Source organism: Erythrolamprus reginae, chromosome 1 (genome assembly GCF_031021105.1).
Source record: "Erythrolamprus reginae isolate rEryReg1 chromosome 1, rEryReg1.hap1, whole genome shotgun sequence".
In the NCBI taxonomy this organism is placed as follows: Eukaryota; Metazoa; Chordata; class Lepidosauria; order Squamata; family Dipsadidae; genus Erythrolamprus; species Erythrolamprus reginae.
The window spans coordinates 398,618,247-398,637,911 of record NC_091950.1 but is presented as its reverse complement, the minus strand read 5'-3'; the positions used below and the strand labels follow the sequence as shown (position 1 = coordinate 398,637,911).

The following is a 19,665-nucleotide window of genomic DNA, read 5'->3' as shown; positions in this document are numbered from 1 at the left end:
AATAGTTTGGGGATTGAAGATCACAAATCAAATGGCCAAAGTGATCCGGAAGTGGGAAGTTAAGGAAACAGTTATTCTGAATGGAATAGATAGCAAGATTATGAAAGCCAAAGGGAGAAATCTGAATTGCTTAATCCTACAGTATTTTCATAAAAGGACAAAATGGTCCAATTTATCAAAAGCCATAGAATGAGAGAGAAGCCTCGGCCAAAATAGGTAAGGAATTGATGAGAGCACCCCAAACTACTTTGAACTACTTCTGGAGGACAGAAGGAAAAGGGGGGACATGATCGAAACATTTAAATATGTTAAAGGGTTAAATAAGGTCCAGGAGGGAAGTGTTTTTAATAGGAAAGTGAACACAAGAACAAGGGGACACAATCTGAGGTTATTTGGGGGAAAGATCAAAGGCAACATGAGAAAATATTATTTTACTGAAAGAGTAGTAGATCCTTAGAACAAACTTCCAGCAGACGTGGTTGGTAAATCCACAGTAACCGAATTTAAACATGCCTGGGATAAACATATATCCATTGTAAGATAAAATACAGGAAATAGTATAAGGGCAGACTAGATGGACCATGAGGTCTTTTTCTGCCGTCAGACTTCTATGTTTCTATGTTTCTATGAATGAATTAACCCTAAGTCTTTGGATGAATAATACCCCAGATCAGTGTTTCTCGGTTCCCAGGCTTCCTCAAATACCTTGCTCAGAATTGAAGTCCATCTCTCTTGGATACACTATTTCTAACTAAAGGAAATGACAGATGTGATTTCAGAATCACTAACTATAATATTAAAGAATGGCCATTGGACAGAGAAGCTGCACTAATTTTGTTCCCATCTTTTTTTTTAAAAAAAGAGAAGGGAACTATACCCAGGAAACTGGTCAGTTTGATATTAACACCTGGGAAATCCTAGAAAAGATAATCAAGAAGTAGGTTTGCAAGCATTTACAGAGGATCAAGATCACTAGAAGCTAGCATGACACTGTTAAAAAAATAGGTCATGCTAGACCACTGGTTCTCAACTTGGGGGTCGGGACTCCTTTGGAGGTCGAACAACCATTTCACAGGGGTCACTTAAGACCATGGGAAAAGACAAACTTACCATGGTGTTAGGAACTTCTGGCACCTTAGAACATATTTTTACAATCTGACCAATCAGGCGTTTACAGTGGGGGTGTCCCTCTGACCGTCCTGCCAATCAGCTTAAAGCTCTGTTGGGAGAATTGGTGCTAGACTTATGGTTGGGGGTCACCACAACATGAGGAACCGTATTAAGGAATCACGGCATTAGAAAGGTTGGGAACCACTGTGTTAAACAAACATTGTTGTTATTTAGAAAGCAATTACCGTAGATCATTGTTTCCCAACCTTGGCAACTTGAAGATATTTGGACTTCAACTCCCAGAATTCCCCAGCCAGCAAATGCTGGCTGGGGAATTCTGGGAGTTGAAGTCCAGATATCTTCAAGTTGCCAAGGTTGGGAAACACTGCCGTAGATTAATAGATCAAAGGAATACTCTGGATGTAATGTACTTAGATTTCAGAAGGTGATGCATAGCATCTTTCTTAGTAAAATGTAATAGTGTAGTATGGATGTTTCCTATTATATACTGCTCAAAAAAATAAAGGGAACACTCAAATAACACATCCTAGATCTCAATGAATGAAATATTCTCATTGAATACTTTGTTCTGTACAAAGTTGAATGGGCACAACAGCATGTGAAATTGATTGTCAATCAGTGTTGCTTCCTAAGTTCAGTTTGATTTCACAAAAGTTTGATTTACTTGGAGTTATATTGTGTTGTTTAAGTGTTCCCTATATTTATTTGAGCAGTGTAGATAGAAAGGGATAAATGCTACAAGTAGTGGACCAAGGCAACACCCTGTCCCATGCAGTAACAATTGACATTGAAGTCAACTGCAGAATCACCAAAGCAAGCCCTGCATTTGGCAGTCTAATACAACCAATGTGTAGAACCATTGCTAGGATGCCAGACCATCTCATCCTAAACAGCTCCTCTATGGTGAGGTGTCTAAAGGAAAGCGATCGCATGGGGGACCAAGGAAACGATCCAAAGACACATTGAAAACCTCCTTCAAGTGCCTTGATATCGACACCACCTCCTGGGAAATCCTGGCACAAGATCGACCAACATGGCACATGCCAATCCACCAAGGCTGCCAGACACCTGAGGCCAGGAGAACATTCATAGCAGAAGAGAAGCGAGCACTCCGCAAAACCAGAGCTGCAAATGCTGCCACAATGATGCCCAACATGTGGCAGAACATTTTGTGCCCGTACAGGCCTTACCAGCCACCTGCGGACACATCACCCACAGCCCACAACCCATTAGATGTCAAGGTCCTCTTCGAACACGATGGACTAACATCACTACAAAAATTAAAACCCTTATTCCCTGGCAAAGTGTAACAGAATAAGAGACAAATGATTTTTGGGGTGGATTTGCCAAGCCTGCAATTTCGCAATATTTCTTTACTTAGCTAAAATTGGCAATCGGTATTAAATCATCTTTGGTTAACTTCTTGTCCTGAGCAGAGAGCATTTTAGAAGTGGTAAATATCATGTTGAAATTGCCTTATTTGAAGAAATATCCTTACCCTACCCCTTAAAACTGCCGGATGTCGATTTACCCTTCCTTTGGCCCAGAAACTGTATCTTCTGTTCTGACCAGTGAACTTTGACCAGCCCTTAAGCATCACATGCTGTCTTCATGTTTGCTTTGAGAAAACAGGGCAGTAGCTGCACCTGAATCATGCTGACAGCAGGCCTTTTGGAATTGCTGCAGTGTACTGAGCATATCATTCAAAATGAACTGGTATATGCTGCCAGGTAGCTAAATGAACAAGCTATATGGAGAATAGTCGATTAATATCCTGCCAGAGTCCTACATAGAAAAGTAATCTTGAAGGGTGTTTCGTCTGTGGGTGTCAAATAGTTGGACTCTACTGATAGAGTTGAATATATATGTGTGTGTGTGTGTGTGTGTGTGTGTGTGTGTGTGTGAAAAAAGTTGTGCTATGGAAGAAAAACTGGTGTTCAGAATTCTGAATTTAATAGGTATAATCATTATTTTATCCTTTGTGTAGATACACATAAACCCATTGATTGAGCTCCTTATGATTGCACTACACAATGTCAGTCTGATTAATTTAACCTTGGTTAGATTTTCTGTGGTTTAATGGCCTTATATGGTTAATTTATGGCTGCAGGCATAATGCAGTTCAGAAAATTAGTTCATTCAGTAACTAGATTTATTCAGCCAATCAGCTAGGATTTTCCTGCTAATAGGACAGCGTTCCTATTAAATTCAGATTAAGTAAATTCCCAAGATCTTGACATTAATGTCTATATTTAGTAAGGTGGGGACTTGTTAATTTTCAGGGTAAAAAGATGTTTAATTAATGAGATAGTATTTTATGGTCATGAAGGAATGATCAGATCTTGTAAGCTCAATGTTTTCCAAGTCATTGTGGACTAGTATACAAGCATGGCATTGGAAGAAGTTACGTATTAACTTTTATGATACATCATTTTCCCATTTTCCCCATCCTAGAGTGACAAACTTTATGGAGGAAGGATAGTGGGAAGTATTGACCCCATCATGGAACAGTTTAACGCTTCAATTGAGGTTGACAAGCGCTTGTCGGAATTTGATATCTGCGGAAGTATGGCTTATGCAAAAGCTTTGGAAAAGGCTGGAATTCTATCTAAAGTTGAAATGGAGAAGATCATCAGTGGATTAGAAAAGGTAAGACTGCGATAGAGGTAGAAATAATTCCAAGTAAAGGTAGCCTTGAGCTTTAAGTATTTTATTATTATTATTATTTTATTATTATTTATTAGATTTGTATGCCGCCCCTCTCCGTAGACTCGGGGCGGCTTACAGCAATGATAAAAACAATATATAATAACAAATCTAATAGTTGGAATCTAAAATAACAATAATACATTTTTAAAAGTCTAAAAAACAAGAAACCCCAATATATAAAAACATACATACAGTCATCATACACAAAAAAACTACATAGGCAGGGGGAGATGTTTCAGTTCCCCCACGCTTGATGGCAGAGGTGGGTTTTAAGGAGTTTACGAAAGGCAAGGAGGGTGGGGGCAGTTCTAATCTCTGGAGGGAGCTGATTCCAGAGGGTCGGAGCCGCCACAGAGAAGGCTATTCCCCTGGGTCCCATCAAACGACATTGTTTAGTTGACGGGACCCGGAGGAGACCAACTCTGTGAGACCTAACTGGTCGCTGGGATTCGTGCCAAATTCATGTCGGTATTTTATAAACCTAATAAAAATGACAACTGATCATTAAAGTATTTTCCCCACACTTTGAAAAACACGCATCCCAAAAATAGACCTTGATTTTAGCCAAGCACAAGATAAAGGTCATCTCTTAGCTTATTGTCAGTCTGTCCAGATACACCAACACCAACAGGACCTGGGGTTGACCTAACCTGAGCCTGAGAAATAGGTAAGAGAAGAACAGCTAATAGTTTCACAAAGAAAGTCTGTTATAAGAAGGGAGAGATTGAAATGAGAGGTTAAGGAGAAACTGAGCTGAAATGAGAAGAAGTTAGGAAAAAGGAAAAATGACTTAGAAGCGGTGATGGGCTGCAAAAAAAAGATGAACAGAAATAGCAATACCACTTAGACTTGTACACTGCTTCATAATGCTTTACATCACTCTCTAAGCCAGTGTTTCCCAACCTTGGCCACTTGAAGATATTTGGACTTCAACTCCCAGAATTCCCCAGCCAGCGAATGCTGGCTGGGGAAATCTGGGAGTTGAAGTCCAGGTACCTTTAAGTGGCCAAGGTTGGGAAACACTGCTCTAAGCGGTTTACAGAGTCAGCATATTGCCCCCAATAATCTAGGTCCTTCTTTTACCAACCTCAGAAGGATAAAAGACTGAGCCGATCAGGTTTGAACTCCTATCAGGATGTGCTAATTCTGCAAAAAGTTAGCCATAGCATGGGATCTCTCTACCTAGGGAGATATTCAGAGGAAGAAAACAACCCAGAGACACCAGAAAGAAAGCCCTACATTTTGCTAACTGTGGAAGGCTGCCGGCTAGCATCAGCTGAAATCCTTGAGTATTTAGTAACCGTTGCATTTTAGAATAGGCACGCTGTCATCTTGGTTAATTTCTGAACCATAGTGTAGCTAGGTCAAAATGTAGAGTAATTTATTAAATTCTAAGCAACAGAGAACAAAGCTGCAGTTCTGTTTATATTCATTAGCTGAATTCCACAATTAGCTGTTTTCTTTCTATTATTGCTATGCTAAGACTAAAAAAGCCCAGAAAGATTCACAAGAAAAATCTAATGAGCTGTATTTTGTTTAGTCAATCCTTATTTATTTTATTTATTTATTTATTTTGTCCAATACATAATACACATTGAAGAGAAAGATATGTAATAATATAAGTAAAGAAAAGAATAGAAGAAAAGATATAAAAGTATAGGTGAACATATTTGAAAGGAAGAAAAGATAAATGAGATAAGGAGAGACAATTGGACAGGGGACGGAAGGCACACTGGTGCACTTATGCACGCCCTTTACTGACCTCTAAGGAACCTGGAGAGGTCAATCGTGGATAGTCTAAGGGGAAAATGTTGGGGGTTAGGGGTTGACACTACTGAGTCAGGGAATGAGTTCCACGCTTCGACAACACGGCTGCTGAAGTCATATTTTTTACAGTCAAGTTTGGAGCGGTTAATATTAAGTTTGAATCTGTTGCGTGCTCTTGTGTTGTTGCGGTTGAAGCTGAAGTAGTCATTGACAGGTAGAACATTGCAGCATATGATCTTCTGGGCTAATGTCCTAATGTCCTAATACACAACATAAAGGAGGCAACAGAGAGACGGGCAAATTAAATAGCAGATTCCTGTTAAGGAAATAACATGACACAGTAAAGATAAGCAAAATGTGAAGTCTTTGGAGAAATCTAGAAAATCTTGAAAATCAAAGAACTCTAAAGCCACACATTATAACCTCCAGTAGCATTTGGGGGGGGGGGGGATTTACGTGAAGTTTTGTTCTGAAAGGTATAAAAAATACACTTTATGAGTTTTATTTAAAGAGTTCAAAGGGATGGGAAGAAACAAAAAAATGTCAATTGAACTGAAGCTCTTTACTGGGTTCAGTCCGATGGTCACTAGGCACAAATCCAAAACTGCTTGGCTTCATTGACTCTGCGTGGAAATACGCTTTCCATCTTTCAGGCCTATTAATTAGAATTGGAAAGAGTTTTAATCTGGTCCAAGGTCTGTGAATGATATTTACAGAGCACAGAGTTTCAGTTTAGGCTGGGAATTATGGGAATTGCAGTACCAGCACACCTAGGAAGTTGCTGAGTGCTGCTCTCTGCTAATGATATCGTGGACATAGTCACTCCTGCTAGATCTCTGCCTAGAAGACTAGAGCTAGGACTTCTAAGGACAGGCCTTGCTATTAAGCCCATGAATGATCCATTAAGCCTCCTTTTTTTTGCCCAGAGAAGAGGGACCTTTTGTGAATGACTAAACAACTTTTTCTTTGACTGCTGCGATTGTAGATTTCAGATGAGTGTTCCAAGGGCAGCTTGATAATCAGCCGAACCGATGAGGACATCCACACTACCGTTGAACGTAGACTCAAGGTTTGTTCGGTTTATCCGCTTGACTGAAATTTGATTCATAAACATTCAAACTATTGCGGTTCTGAGGATCGAAGCTGCTGCTGAAAGGTGAGTGGAGGGCAGGTGGGAGGAGAGTCAGGGAGCAAGTCAGGCTGTTTGGTTTCCTCCACGGCCTGGAAGCAGAGAAGCAACTGGACTGAAGCGTGTCAGGTGCTGGTGCTGCTGGAGGCTCCTCCCCTCCCCAAATTTAATCCCACACTGGTGCTGCACACTGTGAAACTGGTGCTGCAATGTTAAGTCTCTTTCAAGACAGGGTTGATTCTTTGGGGATAGTTTCCGTCCAGAGATCATGGGTGCTCCATCCCTGGAAATTTTTAATAGAGTAATAGAGCTGGAAGGGACCTTGGAGGTCCTCTGTTCCAACCCCCTGATCAAGCAGAAGACTCACCCACACTGCCCAGATGCCTCTTAACGGGGTTACAGTCACTGGTGTTTTCTTCTGTTGCTAATAGAAAATCATAGCTGAGGCATTACAGGTTTTATATGGCCATTCGGAATACATCACACAGCGACCAAAATGCGGCAGAGAAATTTTCATAGATTATTGCTACAAATCAAAAACCTCTTAGACCAAGTCATAACGAATAACGTAATAGTCAAACCAGAATTGTTTCTTTTAGGCATATTCAGACAGAAATTTATACCAGAGGAAAGATATCTTACTTTGCAAATTTTAACGGCAGCTAGAATTACATATGCCGCCCAGACATGGAAGCAGGAAAAAAACCCTTCTATTTTAACAACGATCTCTAAAATTATGGAATGTGTGGAAATGACTAAAATAACTGTGGAAATTCAAAATAAAAAAGAATCAGATTTCTTCAAGATATGGGAGAAATGGTACCAATGGATTGCAGCAAAAAAATATCTATCAATTATTGCCAAAAAACAATAAATTTTCCCCTCTTCCACTGTTCTAAACGAAATTACAAATTACTAACAGAACACGACCAAATACTGAGTACAATTAATTTGATTTTGGATTTTAGTTTTTAAATTGATTTGGTTTTAACTTCGATTTCTACAGTGCTAGGTTTATGTATTTATTCTTTATGTTGTAAGCTGCCCTGAGTCTCCAGCGAAGGGCAGCCTAGAAATTTAAATAATCAACAAATTATTATAGTTTAAAATTATTAAAATTATAGTTGGGGGAAAGATCAAAAGCAACGTGAGAAAATATTATTTCACTGAAAGAGTGGTAGATCCTTGGAACAAACTTCCAGCAGACGTGGTTGGTAAATCCACAGTAACTGAATTTAAACATGCCTGGGATAAACATATATCCATTGTAAGATGAAATACAGGAAATAGTATAAGGGCAGACTAGATGGACCATGAGGTCTTTTTCTGCCGTCAGTCTTCTATGTTTCTATGTTTCTAAATAAACAAACAAGGCATGGAGCCCTTCCAACAAGGAAAAAAAGTATGATGGGGGTCTGAGATAAATTCGGTGAGCCAAATTTAGTATAGTAGTGAAGGTGTGGACTAGAACAGGGGTCTCCAACCATGGCAACTTTAAGACTTGTGGACTTCAACTTCCAGCTGGCTGAGGAACTCTGGAAATTGAAGTCCACAAGTCTTAAAATGGCCAAGGTTGGAGAGCCCTGGACTAGAACGTAGGAGAACCTCAGTTCTAGTTCTCCTGTCTGCATGAAAATCAGCTGTGTGACTGTAGGCCAGTCACTTTCTCTCATCCGATCCATTTCACTGGACTGTTGTCGTGGGATCAGAAATAGGAAGAAGGATCATTGTGTTGTACAAAGCAAAGGCAGGATATGCATCTGTAAATGAATAAATGATCCCCCTGAATCTAGAAAAGGCAACAAGCAAATGAAAAAGAAAAAGAAAATGAAATAGACAATCTCCAATGTAAGGTTGGCTCCAACCCTCCTATCTTTTCATAAAGGTCTAAAGCAGGGATGGGCTACTGCCCGGATGGAGAGGAACGCAGTGGGGTAGCGAAAATGGAGCTCCACCCCAGAGCACCCAATTTGCACTGAAAGATGTTGAAAGAAAATGCAGGGCGTCCTGCTTAAGCCATGCCCACAGTGTGGTAGTAAAAATGTTGGTACCCGTTCACTGGTCTAAAGATGTGGATCTAACAGTTGGCTTGGGCCCCCAGTGAGTGAATAGTGCAATGGGGTGGGTTTTTGAGTAATAACAAATCCCACTTCTCCCCACTCTCCCCATGCGTCCTTGGTTTTAATGTCTGATTTAAACCTTTTATATTTTAATTGTTTGTGTGACTTCAAGCCACCCAGACTTACCCTATGATGAGCGGCCAATAAAATAAAATAATGAATTTATTTCTTTATAAATAAATGAATAAATTGAAAACTCTGAGAAATATGCATGGTTTTAGGGGGTTAATTTTGGAAATAGTCAAACTTTGCAACTCCTTGTAGGATCAGATGTCTTCGAAATATTGGAGAATAAAGCCTTTCTTTTTATTTTCAGGAACTGATCGGTGATGTGGCTGGAAAGCTCCACACTGGACGAAGCAGGAATGATCAGGTAGGAATAATCTGAATGGTTCCAAAATAATTTTAACTATATTGATATTCTAGTGTTTCTCCACCCTCTTTCTGTCTCATGTTTCTCCTGCAAATGAAATAGACAATCCTTGGAATATCTTAAAAATCTAAATTATTACAAACTGTTAAAGAACATCAAATTAGATTTATTTTATTTGAAACAACAAATTAATCTTTTAAGAACATATTTTGGAAATGAAATAAAATTGCACATGATATACAGTTGCATCTGTAGTTGCATCTATTTGTAGTTCTATTTTGGTTAAATATTCATCTGGCAGAAAAATCTGACTTTAATAATGCTTTTAACCAGTTTCAAATAAATTCTCTCTTCATCTTTTCTTGCATCTAAGCAATGGTGGCTTGCAGGATGCAAAATTATTTCAGTTCTTGTACTCCTCAATAATTAATGACATCCACTTTGTATTTGTAACGATAGAAGCTTCACTGCACTGGACTTGACGGGCAACAGATGACCTTTGGGTGGTGATGTTGTCATTTGTATGATAATATCTTCACACAAATTATATAAATGCCCAAGATGTCTTAATCTCTTCATTACCATACATTCCAGAATAAGAAACACAGGAATCTATTCAAATGAGGCTCCATTACACTGAGAATGGATACCTTCTAGAACAGGGGTCTGCAACCTTAAACACTCAAAGAACCATTTCGACCCGCTTCCCACAGAAAAGAAAACACCAGGAGCCACAAAACCCCTTTCACATCTAAAATGAAGATAACAGTGCACATACCAGGTTTTTTTACCTTTATGCTATGTCTTTTTTTAAAAAAAAACTATAGTGTGTTGCATTTGTGAAATCAATGAACTGCTACAGAGAAAACATTTTTTTTTATTTCTGCATGCAGCAAAAACATTTTGAACTCTGAAAAAAAAAGATGGGTTGAAAAGTTCAATAAATCGCTGCTGGCGGGTGTCACACATTGGCAGTTTTGACGCATATTTTGAGTGACAGGGAGCCACAGGAGAAGAATGAAGGAGCCACATGCAGCTTTAGAACCACGGGTTGCAGACCCCGTTCTAAAATAATTAAGTTTAGCCACTATCTCTAGCCATTTTGAAGGGATGTTGAAATGGCATCTTCAGACATTACCTGCCATCTGAATTTTATTCTTCAAAAAACATAAATACAGGTAGTTCTCAACTTACTACCAAAAATGTATGTTGCTAAGTGAGAAATTTGTTAAGTGAGTTTTGCCCTATTTTACCACTTTCCTTGCCATATTTAAGTGAATTACTGCAGCTGTTAAATTAGTAACACGGTTGTTAAGTGAATCTGAATGTTGAATTGAATATTCGAGAGAAGGTTGCAAAAAATGATGACCTGATCCCAGGCTGCTGCAATGGTCATGAATGTGAGTCAGTTGTCAATCATCCGAATGTAAATCACGTGACCTTGGAGATACTGCACCGGTCATAAATGTGAAGATGGTCCTAAGTCACTTTTTTTAGTGCCGTTGTACAATTGGAACGGTTACTTAGTGAACTGTTGTAAGTTGAGGACCACTTGTAATCCTCTGAGCATCCTTTGGGAAAATCATACCTCCATTGTGTTCTGTCGGGCTGTCTGGTAGAATCCTCCCAAAAATTCACAGGTACAAATTTCAGACACACACACATTTGAAAATTCAAAACAATTTTCTTTATAATGAAAATTCACTTAACCTAAGCCCTCTTTTGGTATAGCAAAGAGCACTGGTCTCCAAACAAACTGGTAATTTGTACAAGTCCCTTATCAGTTCTGTGATACTTAGCTTGCAGCTGTGAGGCAATTCACAGTCCTTCTTCTTTCACAAAGTGAAACACACTTTGCTCTGGTTTAGTTTCAAAGTGGGGAAAAATCAGCACACAAAAGGTCAAAGTCAGTAAAGCAGTCACGAAACACAACGATCAGATAATCCTCCACAATGGCCAAACCCACAGGCTGCTATTTATAGCAGCCTCACTAATTGCCACAGCCCCACCCAACCACAGGTGGCCTCATTTTCTTTGATAATAATCTCTCAGTTGTTGTTGCCTATGCATCGCTCTCCGCATGTGTGGCTGTATCATTAACTCTTGTTCTGAATCCAAGGAGGAGCTAGATAATTGATCTCCTTCTGAGCTGTCTGCCACACTCTCCTCCTCCCTGTCACTCATGTCTTCTTGGTCAGAGGAGCCTTCATCATCAGATTCCACCGGGAGCAAAACAGGCCTGCAGCATGTGGATGTCTCCCCCACATCCACAGTCCTTGGGGCAGGAGCTGGGCCAGAGCTAACCACAACACATTGGATGGTTTGAGTCTCTTTTGTGAAAATCCAAATGTGTGCCTTTCTTAACAGGTAGTGACTGATCTGAGGTTGTTCATGAAGAGCTCCATGACAATGCTGTCCGTTCACCTTCAACAGCTCATTCGGACCCTGATGGAACGTGCTTCTACGTAAGCCTGGCTCTTTCTTTTAAGTCTAGTGGATATATACAGGTTGTGGATGAGAGCATCTGCCTTAGCCCAGTTGTCTCTCGCACCCTTCCATCATCCCTCCATAAAATTCCTATTGAAATCACACCCAGTTCACTCTTAGTATAGCAATAGCAATAGAATTTAGACTTAGATACCACTTCATAGTGCTTTTTACAACCCTCTCTAAGCAGTTTACAGAATCAGCATATTGCCCCCCAACAATCTGGGTCCTCATTTTACCTTGAGCCGGTGGTAAGATTTGAACCGCTGAACTATAGCTAGCAGTTATCTGAAGCAGTGCTGCAGTTTAACCACTACGCCACCCCAGCTCTTAATGAATTAATTATCCCTGCTTAAAAACATCAGGAAATGTGTGAGAAGTCTCATCCAGCCATCTTATTCCCCCATTGGCTGACCAGAGGCTTCTGGTAACCTGTAAGACAGTGGTTCTCAACCTTTCTAATGCCATAACCCCTTAATACAGTTCTTCATGTTGTGGTGGCCCCCAATCATAAGCCTAGCGCCAATTCTCCCAACAGAGCTTTAAGCTGATTAGCAGGAAGGTCAGAGGGACACCCCCACTCTAAGTCCCAGGTTGGTCAGATTGTAAAAATATGTTCCAAGGCACCAGAATGGAAGCTTTAGTTCCTAACACCATGGGAAATTTGTCTTTTCCCAGGGTCTTAGGAGACCCCTGTGAAATGGTCATTCGACCCCCAGGTTGAGAACCACTGCTGTAAGCAAAGCACCAAGTCCTTAAAACTAGGTGCTCAGATATGCAATGAAGGCTTCATTTAGTTATGAGGACTACCAATCCTGTGAGATTTCTTGTCTTGGAATCACGCAGGCCAATGGTTCCAAGGAAGTCCCCAAAACAAACGTCCTATGACCTACGTCCTACCTTTTCCCAAGTTTCTGATATATATTTTTCCTGGGGTTGAGGCATTCTGGGAATGGCAGTCCACACATTTTAAAGTTGCCAAGGTTGAGAAATATAGCGTGACATGGAGGTTCCATCTGATGAACCAAAATGACAAAAAAAAAATTCAAAGCATCCTTATTCTCCATGAATTAGACTCATCATATCTAATATTATGTGCAAAGCCTTTTCAGCTGGAGGAACCACAGTGAGCTTTGTGTAGTTGTCAAGGGTTGAACTTTGTGTAGTTGCCAAGTAAAGGACAGAGGGTTTGCCCTATAGGTTCCGTTCCCTCCAAAGCAGAGACTGTAAAAGGATGCTGTTCAGTCCAATAGGGTTGGGTAGGTACTTTCTGATCTGGCTTACTAAGATCTTGTCTTGCCATTGATCATAAGAAACAATTAATAGGTACACAAACCTAATTGCTTTCTCCCAGTAATTTGGTCATTGTTTTGGTTCATGGTAATAGAATCTGACAATTGGCATTACATGGATGTATTTTTCATCTGGGAATTCCTTCATCCATTACAAAACCATGTTTTTCCTTATTAATGTGTGACAGGATAATTAGCTTCATAAATAATTGTTGTAGTTCTCCCCCCCCCTTCAGTTGTCTCCTCATTGTTAAAATGAAGGGTAAATCTGTAACTTTGTGGTCTGCTTATTCTGTTGTAGTGAAATGGAGGTGATATTTCCTGGTTATACCCACCTGCAAAGGGCTCAGCCAATCAGATGGAGCCACTTTTTACTCAGGTAACCAATCCCTTAGCACTTTCTGGAGTTAATTTTTGTCAGTGATTATATCAAATGAATTATAAAAGCTGGTGTCCCATGAAAATGGAAAAGAAAAGGTGCATCTGACAATGGAATTGCTTTTAGTTTGGAATTGAACTTTCCGATTCAAAACTCAGATCCCATAAAATTTTGCTTTGAAAATTTTGCTTTTTTAAAAAATATGTGTTTATTTTTCTTGTTTATAGTGAATGCTTAGCATGCTATTTCTTCCTTAGCATTCTATGTCTTATCGTGAGAAAGGCTTACACTATTAATACTTTTGCATAAAATTCTGCAGCCCATACATCCATGTGCCCAAGAATAATTCTGCTGCTTCAAGGATTTCCTATTATTTGCACCTTTTAAAATTCTCTAACGAACCTATCTCCCCTCTTCTTCCTTCCTTCCTTCCTTCCTTCTTCCTTCCTTCCTTCCTTCCTTCCTTCCTTCCTTCCTTCCCTCCCTCCCTCCCTTCCTTCCTTTCCCCCCCTTTATTCTCACAGCTTTGCTGTCGCCCTGACCAGAGACAACGAGCGCCTGTTTGAGGCTAAAAAGAGGATCAACGTTCTGCCTTTGGGAAGGTAAAAGCAACCCCACCCCCCAGAAAATGTTTGTGGGCCAGTAGAGGTCAAACTAATTTGCTGTGAACATTATCTAAATCAAGAAATTTTAATGTGGGTAAGGAAAATAGAACAATTCCTCTCTCTCCCAATTATATTTGAAACACTCAGTTTAGCCAGTCTGTTATTGTATTCAATTTGGTTTCCAGAAATAGGTCCGTGCAATCACAAAAAAACTTACATCACACAACTTGACAAGAGAATCATAATTTGGCTGCTTTGCCCGAAAGCGGAAGGACAAAGAAGAATGGAGGACAGACATCATTTTTTGACATTCCTCTGGCTTCTGAGTGTACAATCCTTTGCTAAATTTAATTGAAAAAAGTCACTTCTAACCTTTAAAATATTATTATATGAGAAACATTCATTTCCCATGTGGGGAGTAATTGTATAAACTACTTGCAAACTATGATGTAATAGGGATGAATATCTGCTAAAGTTGCATCGTTATTTTCCCTAATAGTAGCAAAATGACATTGGTTGCAGAGAGATTTTTCATTATACTTCTCCTCAAACCATATTATTTTATGGGTAGGTGAATCAACTTGAGGCAACCATGGAAAAGATGCCCTGAAACATGTTTTCCTTGACCTGTTAGTCTTGAGATAATCATGGTAGCAAGGATAGAAACATAGAAACATAGAAGTCTGATGGCAGAAAAAGACCTCCTGCTCCATCTAGTCTGCCCTTATACTATTTTCTGTATTTTATCTTAGGATGGATATATGTTTATCCCAGGCATGTTTAAATTCAGTTACTGTGGATTTATCTACCACGTCTGCTGGAAGTTTGTTCCAAGGATCTACTACTCTTTCAGTAAAATAATATTTTCTCATGTTGCTTTTGATCTTTCCCCCAACTAACCTCAGATTGTGTCCCCTTGTTCTTGTGTTCACTTTCCTATTAAAAACACTTCCCTCCTGGACCTTATTTAACCCTTTAATATATTTAAATGTTTCAATCATGTCCCCCCCTTTTCCTTCTGTCCTCCAGACTATACAGATTGAGTTCATTAAGTCTTTCCTGATACGTTTTATGCTTAAGATCTTCCACCATTCTTGTAGCCCGTCTTTGGATCTGTTCAATTTTGTCAATATCTTTTTGTAGGTGAGGTCTCCAGAACTGAACTGAACGATGGAGGACTTTGGTTTACTAGATAGTAAGCCTTGACTTATGACCACAATGGCCCCCAAAATTTCTGTTGCTAAATGAGGCATTTTTAAAGTTAGTTTTGCCTCATTTTACAACCTTTTTGTCACAACTGTTGAATTACTGTAGTTGTTAAATTAAATAGCATAATTGTTAAGTGAATCTAGCTTCCCCCATTGACTTGGCTTGTCAGAAGGCCACAAAAGGTGACCACGTGACCTCGGGACACTGCAAAGGTCATAAATCTGAGTCAATTGCCAAGTGGCTGAATTTTGATCCCTTGCTCATGGAGATGCTACAATGGTCATAAGTGTGAACAATGGCCATAAATAAATTTTTCTTCAGTGCTGTTGTAACTTTGAATGGTCACTAAATAAATTGTTGTAAGTTGAGGAATATCTGTAACAGGGAGATTGACATAGATAGATAGATAGATAGATAGATAGATAGATAGATAGATAGATAGATAGATAGATAAATTAAAAATAAAGAAATAAGGGAAATCACCAGAGAAGGCCTAAATCAGGGGTGTCAGGCCCATTCCAGCTCCGTGAGTTTTCGGAGAGGGGCGGCATACAAATCCAAATAATAAATAAATAATAAATAATAAAATTGTCATGATATGTCACGTGACATCAATGTGACATGGCGACTTTGACACACTTGTCCTAGATACATTATAATTGATCATAAAATACTATCCAGATGCTTCACCACTTTGTGTTCTACCCCAGTTACGAACATAACAAGCACACAGTTTGGATGAACTTAATTTAATCAATCAACCCCTACTAATAACTGGCTTAGTAGTGGAAACACACACACACACACAAATCTAAAAGCAATCTTTTCTTGCAAAAACTCAGCTGCTAATGAATCGTCATTATCAGCTGGCATAAGTTCAGCAAAGTCTTAAATCATAGCAATGCAATTATTTCTTGTTATCTCGCAAAGTTTCAAATGCTTTGGAAAATGCATCTCGATTAGCAAGCCAAAGCAGAAAAATAGAGTAGAGATTTTCTTAGACATGAGGTACTCATGACCGATACACAATTCTAAAACATTGTTTCCTGCAGCCTCTCAGCTGCCTCTGCTGTCCTTAAGTAGCCTAGGGGAGTGGCCAATTAGTCCCAGGTCTTACTCTTGAGGAGACCTCCTCTAGAGTAATCACTCCTGCCTTTTGGAAGCTTTGTGTGTTCTTGCATTAAGAAGAGAAGAAGCTGCTTCTTCCTCATCACTGCCAAGAGGTGCTGGAGGTTCCGAAGGCCCTGGCTGAACCTCTGCCTCTGGCACCGAGTCCTCGCCAGCCTCCTCACTGTCTGACTTGGATGCCAGCTGCAAAGGATGCTGGCGCATCACCAAGTCAGTGTCCTCTCAAATGGGATCCGCTATCAGCTGCACAGACGCCTGGCAGGCCACAACACTTGGTCATTCATATGGAGGAAATGGAATGAAAGTGGGGGCAAATGCAGGTGCAATTTAAGATTCCTGGCTTGGATGTCCAAACCTAGACTGACATTATTGACATTATTGGGGCTAGCAAAGCAAAGACCCTCTGACTTTGTTCCATAGGATGCTACTGAGTGAAATTCCAACATGCAATCACTGTGGAGCATTGCAGGGGATCTGGGGTAGGCAGTTTGGGCCAACTCTCCTCTCTGAGACATCTTTTCCCTTTGTAGATATTTTAATGCACTTGGGGAAAAGGAATCCTCAATCTGAGTATTGTATTGACAGTTCTGTGTTAGCAAAAACTTCAGAAGAAAAGGATTTAATGGTAGTGATTTCTGACAGTCTCAAGATGGGTGAACAGTGCAGTCAGGCAGCAGGGAAAGCAAGTAGGATGCTTGGCTGCATAGCTAGAGGTATAACAAGCAGGAAGAGGGAGATTATGACCCCGCTATATAGAGTGCTGGTGAGACCACATTTGGAATACTGTGTTCAGTTCTGGAGACCTCACTTTCAAAAAAATATTGACAAAATTGAACAGGTCCAAATACGGGCTACAAGAATGGTGGAAGGTCTTAAGCATAAAACATATCAGGAAAGACTTAATGAACTCAATCTGTATAGTCTGGAGGACAGAAGGAAAAGGGGGGACATGATCGAAACATTTAAATATGTTAAAGGGTTAAAGAAGGTCCAGGAGGGAAGGGTTTTTAATAGGAAAGTGAACACAAGAACAAGGAGGCACAATCTGAAGTTAGTTGGGGGAAAGATCAAAAGCAACATGAGAAAATATTATTTTACTGAAAGAGTAGTAGATCCTTGGAACAAACGTCCAGCAGACGGGGTAGATAAATCCACAATTACTGAATTTAAACATCCCTGGGATAAACATAGATCCATCCTAAGATAAAAATACAGGAAAAAGTATAAGGGCAGACTAGATGGATCATGAGGTCTTTTTCTGCCGTCAGTCTTCTCTGTTTCTAAGGATTCCTTCTAATCTTTCTCTCTGTTGCAGTGGGGCTTTGGCTGGCAACCCATTTGGCCTGGACCGTGAACTGCTCCGCCGAGGTGAGCTTTATGTCTCTGCTTGAATAAGCAGCTGAAATGTGTCCAGAAGGCAAAGGGAGACTGAAATGAGATCAAGGGTTAGGCACAAGTATGTTGAAGTTCCCACACAGAGAGATAAACATAATTCTTGATGTTTCCACAGTGGTGGTTTTCAAACCGAGTCCTTGGTCTTTCATGATCATCGGTCAGGTAGATTAGATGGGTATCACCTCAGGGCCACTCATTCTCTAACCTTGCTTTAAATGCTTCCGAAACCATTTGGGACTTTGTTCTTAAAACAGTTTGATGGGAGCGGGGTAAACATTTTTAACAAGAGAATTTCTGGGAATGAAGAATGGAGACAAACAGAGGTATTAGCCCTGGGAAAACAAGCCGGCATGTAGAGATCTGCATGCGACCAGAAGAATCTTTTGGGGGGGGGGGACACCATGGCTTTCCTTCTCTAAAATGGGACTCTCCAGGAATGTTGGAATCCTATTCCCAGAGCCCTATCTCCTGCTCGAGCAGGAGGTTGGACTAGATGACCTACAAGGTCCCTTCCCAATCTAATAAATAAATAAATAAGTAATTAAGTAATTAAGTAAGTAAGTAAGTAAGTAAGTAAGTAAGTAAGTAAGTAAGTAAGTAAAAGAGTCTCCAGAATTAACTCTATCCTTGCTTTTTCCCCCTTCTTTAATTACAGAACTGGATTTTGCCACCATCAGCATCAATAGCATGGATGCGGTGAGCGATCGAGACTTTGTGGGTAAGCACACTGTTTTTGTGTTTCTTTTTGGCAGTCCGTTGTGGGGAAAGTTACAAAATAATATGATTACCAAAAAGAGAGAAAGAGAGAGAGATAGAGAGGAGTTGTATGTTTGTGTGATTTTCTCAAGAGCTGTGCTGGTCCATGGATAGTAGGTCAAAAGCTGCGAACTCCAAATATGTCAGCCAGAATGTGGTCCTGATTTCGATGGGTGGGTTAAAGGATGAAATGAATGCATTAAGTCTTGCAGGGATTGAAGGTTTTCGTGTCATCTCTCAAAACCCATCCAATCTTCCCAAAACAAAGACTAAGCTAAATCACAGTAGAGGTTCTAGGTCTCAACATAGGAATGCTTTTAGGGATACTTCTTAATCTTATGTCCCTAGATTATGCAATTATTGTTTCTGGCCAGAGCAGCATATCATAGCCGCCCCGAGTCTGCGGAGAGGGGCGGCATACAAATCTAAATAAACAAACATCATAATCATGTTTATGTTTATACCTGTTATATCTTGTACATGTTTGACAAACTAAATAAATATACTGCTCAAAAAAATAAAGGGAACACTCAAATAACACATCCTAGATCTGAATGAATAAAATATTCTCATTGAATACTTGGAGTTATATTCTGTTGTTTAAGTGTTCCCTTTATTTTTTTTGAGCAATGTAGTTTGTCAAACATGTACAAGATATAACAGATATAAGTATAAACATGATTATGAGTACAAGAAATGGGTACCAATAATTGTAGGACAGGATGGTAGGCACAATGGTATGCTTATGCATGCCCTTTACAGACCTCTTAGGAATGGGGTGAGGTCCACAGTAGAAAGTTTAAGGCTGAAGCTATGGGGCTTTGATGAAGTAACAACAGAGTCAGGTAGCACATTCCAGGCATTGACCACTTAGTCGTATTTTCTGCAATCAAATTTGGAGCAGATTTGATTTGATTTAATTTAAATTAATTTACTTTTAATTCAGAAATAAACTTTAGACTCCTCCTCCCCTTTCTCTCCCTTCTTCCTTTTATTAGTGGAGTTTCTTTACATTGCTTCCATGATCATGGTTCACCTGAGCAGGTTATCTGAAGATCTGATTCTCTATGCCACAAAGGAGTTTGGATTCATCAATCTTTCGGATGCATATTGGTAATTTGGGGGCATCTCTCAAGTCCTTGTTCCAGAAATCTCATTCTAGAGTCCAGTAACTTTGATATTGCA

General features: G+C 39.8%; 2 protein-coding genes across 2 annotated transcripts in view; one reads left to right on the top strand and one right to left on the bottom strand.

The window, feature by feature from the left end:
• The window catches only part of SUMF2 (sulfatase modifying factor 2), a 323,736-nt gene that overhangs the window by 137,760 nt on the left and 166,311 nt on the right, over positions 1-19,665 (bottom strand). The gene's annotated exons all lie outside the window — the stretch shown is intronic.
• ASL (argininosuccinate lyase) overlaps positions 1-19,665 on the top strand; it is a 29,890-nt gene that overhangs the window by 2,547 nt on the left and 7,678 nt on the right. Inside the window, exons 3-11 of the mRNA XM_070735066.1 lie at positions 3,586-3,780; positions 6,593-6,676; positions 9,173-9,229; positions 11,597-11,694; positions 13,310-13,387; positions 13,912-13,989; positions 17,645-17,697; positions 18,380-18,442; positions 19,479-19,593. Coding sequence (XP_070591167.1) covers positions 3,586-3,780; positions 6,593-6,676; positions 9,173-9,229; positions 11,597-11,694; positions 13,310-13,387; positions 13,912-13,989; positions 17,645-17,697; positions 18,380-18,442; positions 19,479-19,593 — 821 coding nt within the window. The remainder of the gene's footprint in view (positions 1-3,585; positions 3,781-6,592; positions 6,677-9,172; positions 9,230-11,596; positions 11,695-13,309; positions 13,388-13,911; positions 13,990-17,644; positions 17,698-18,379; positions 18,443-19,478; positions 19,594-19,665) is intronic.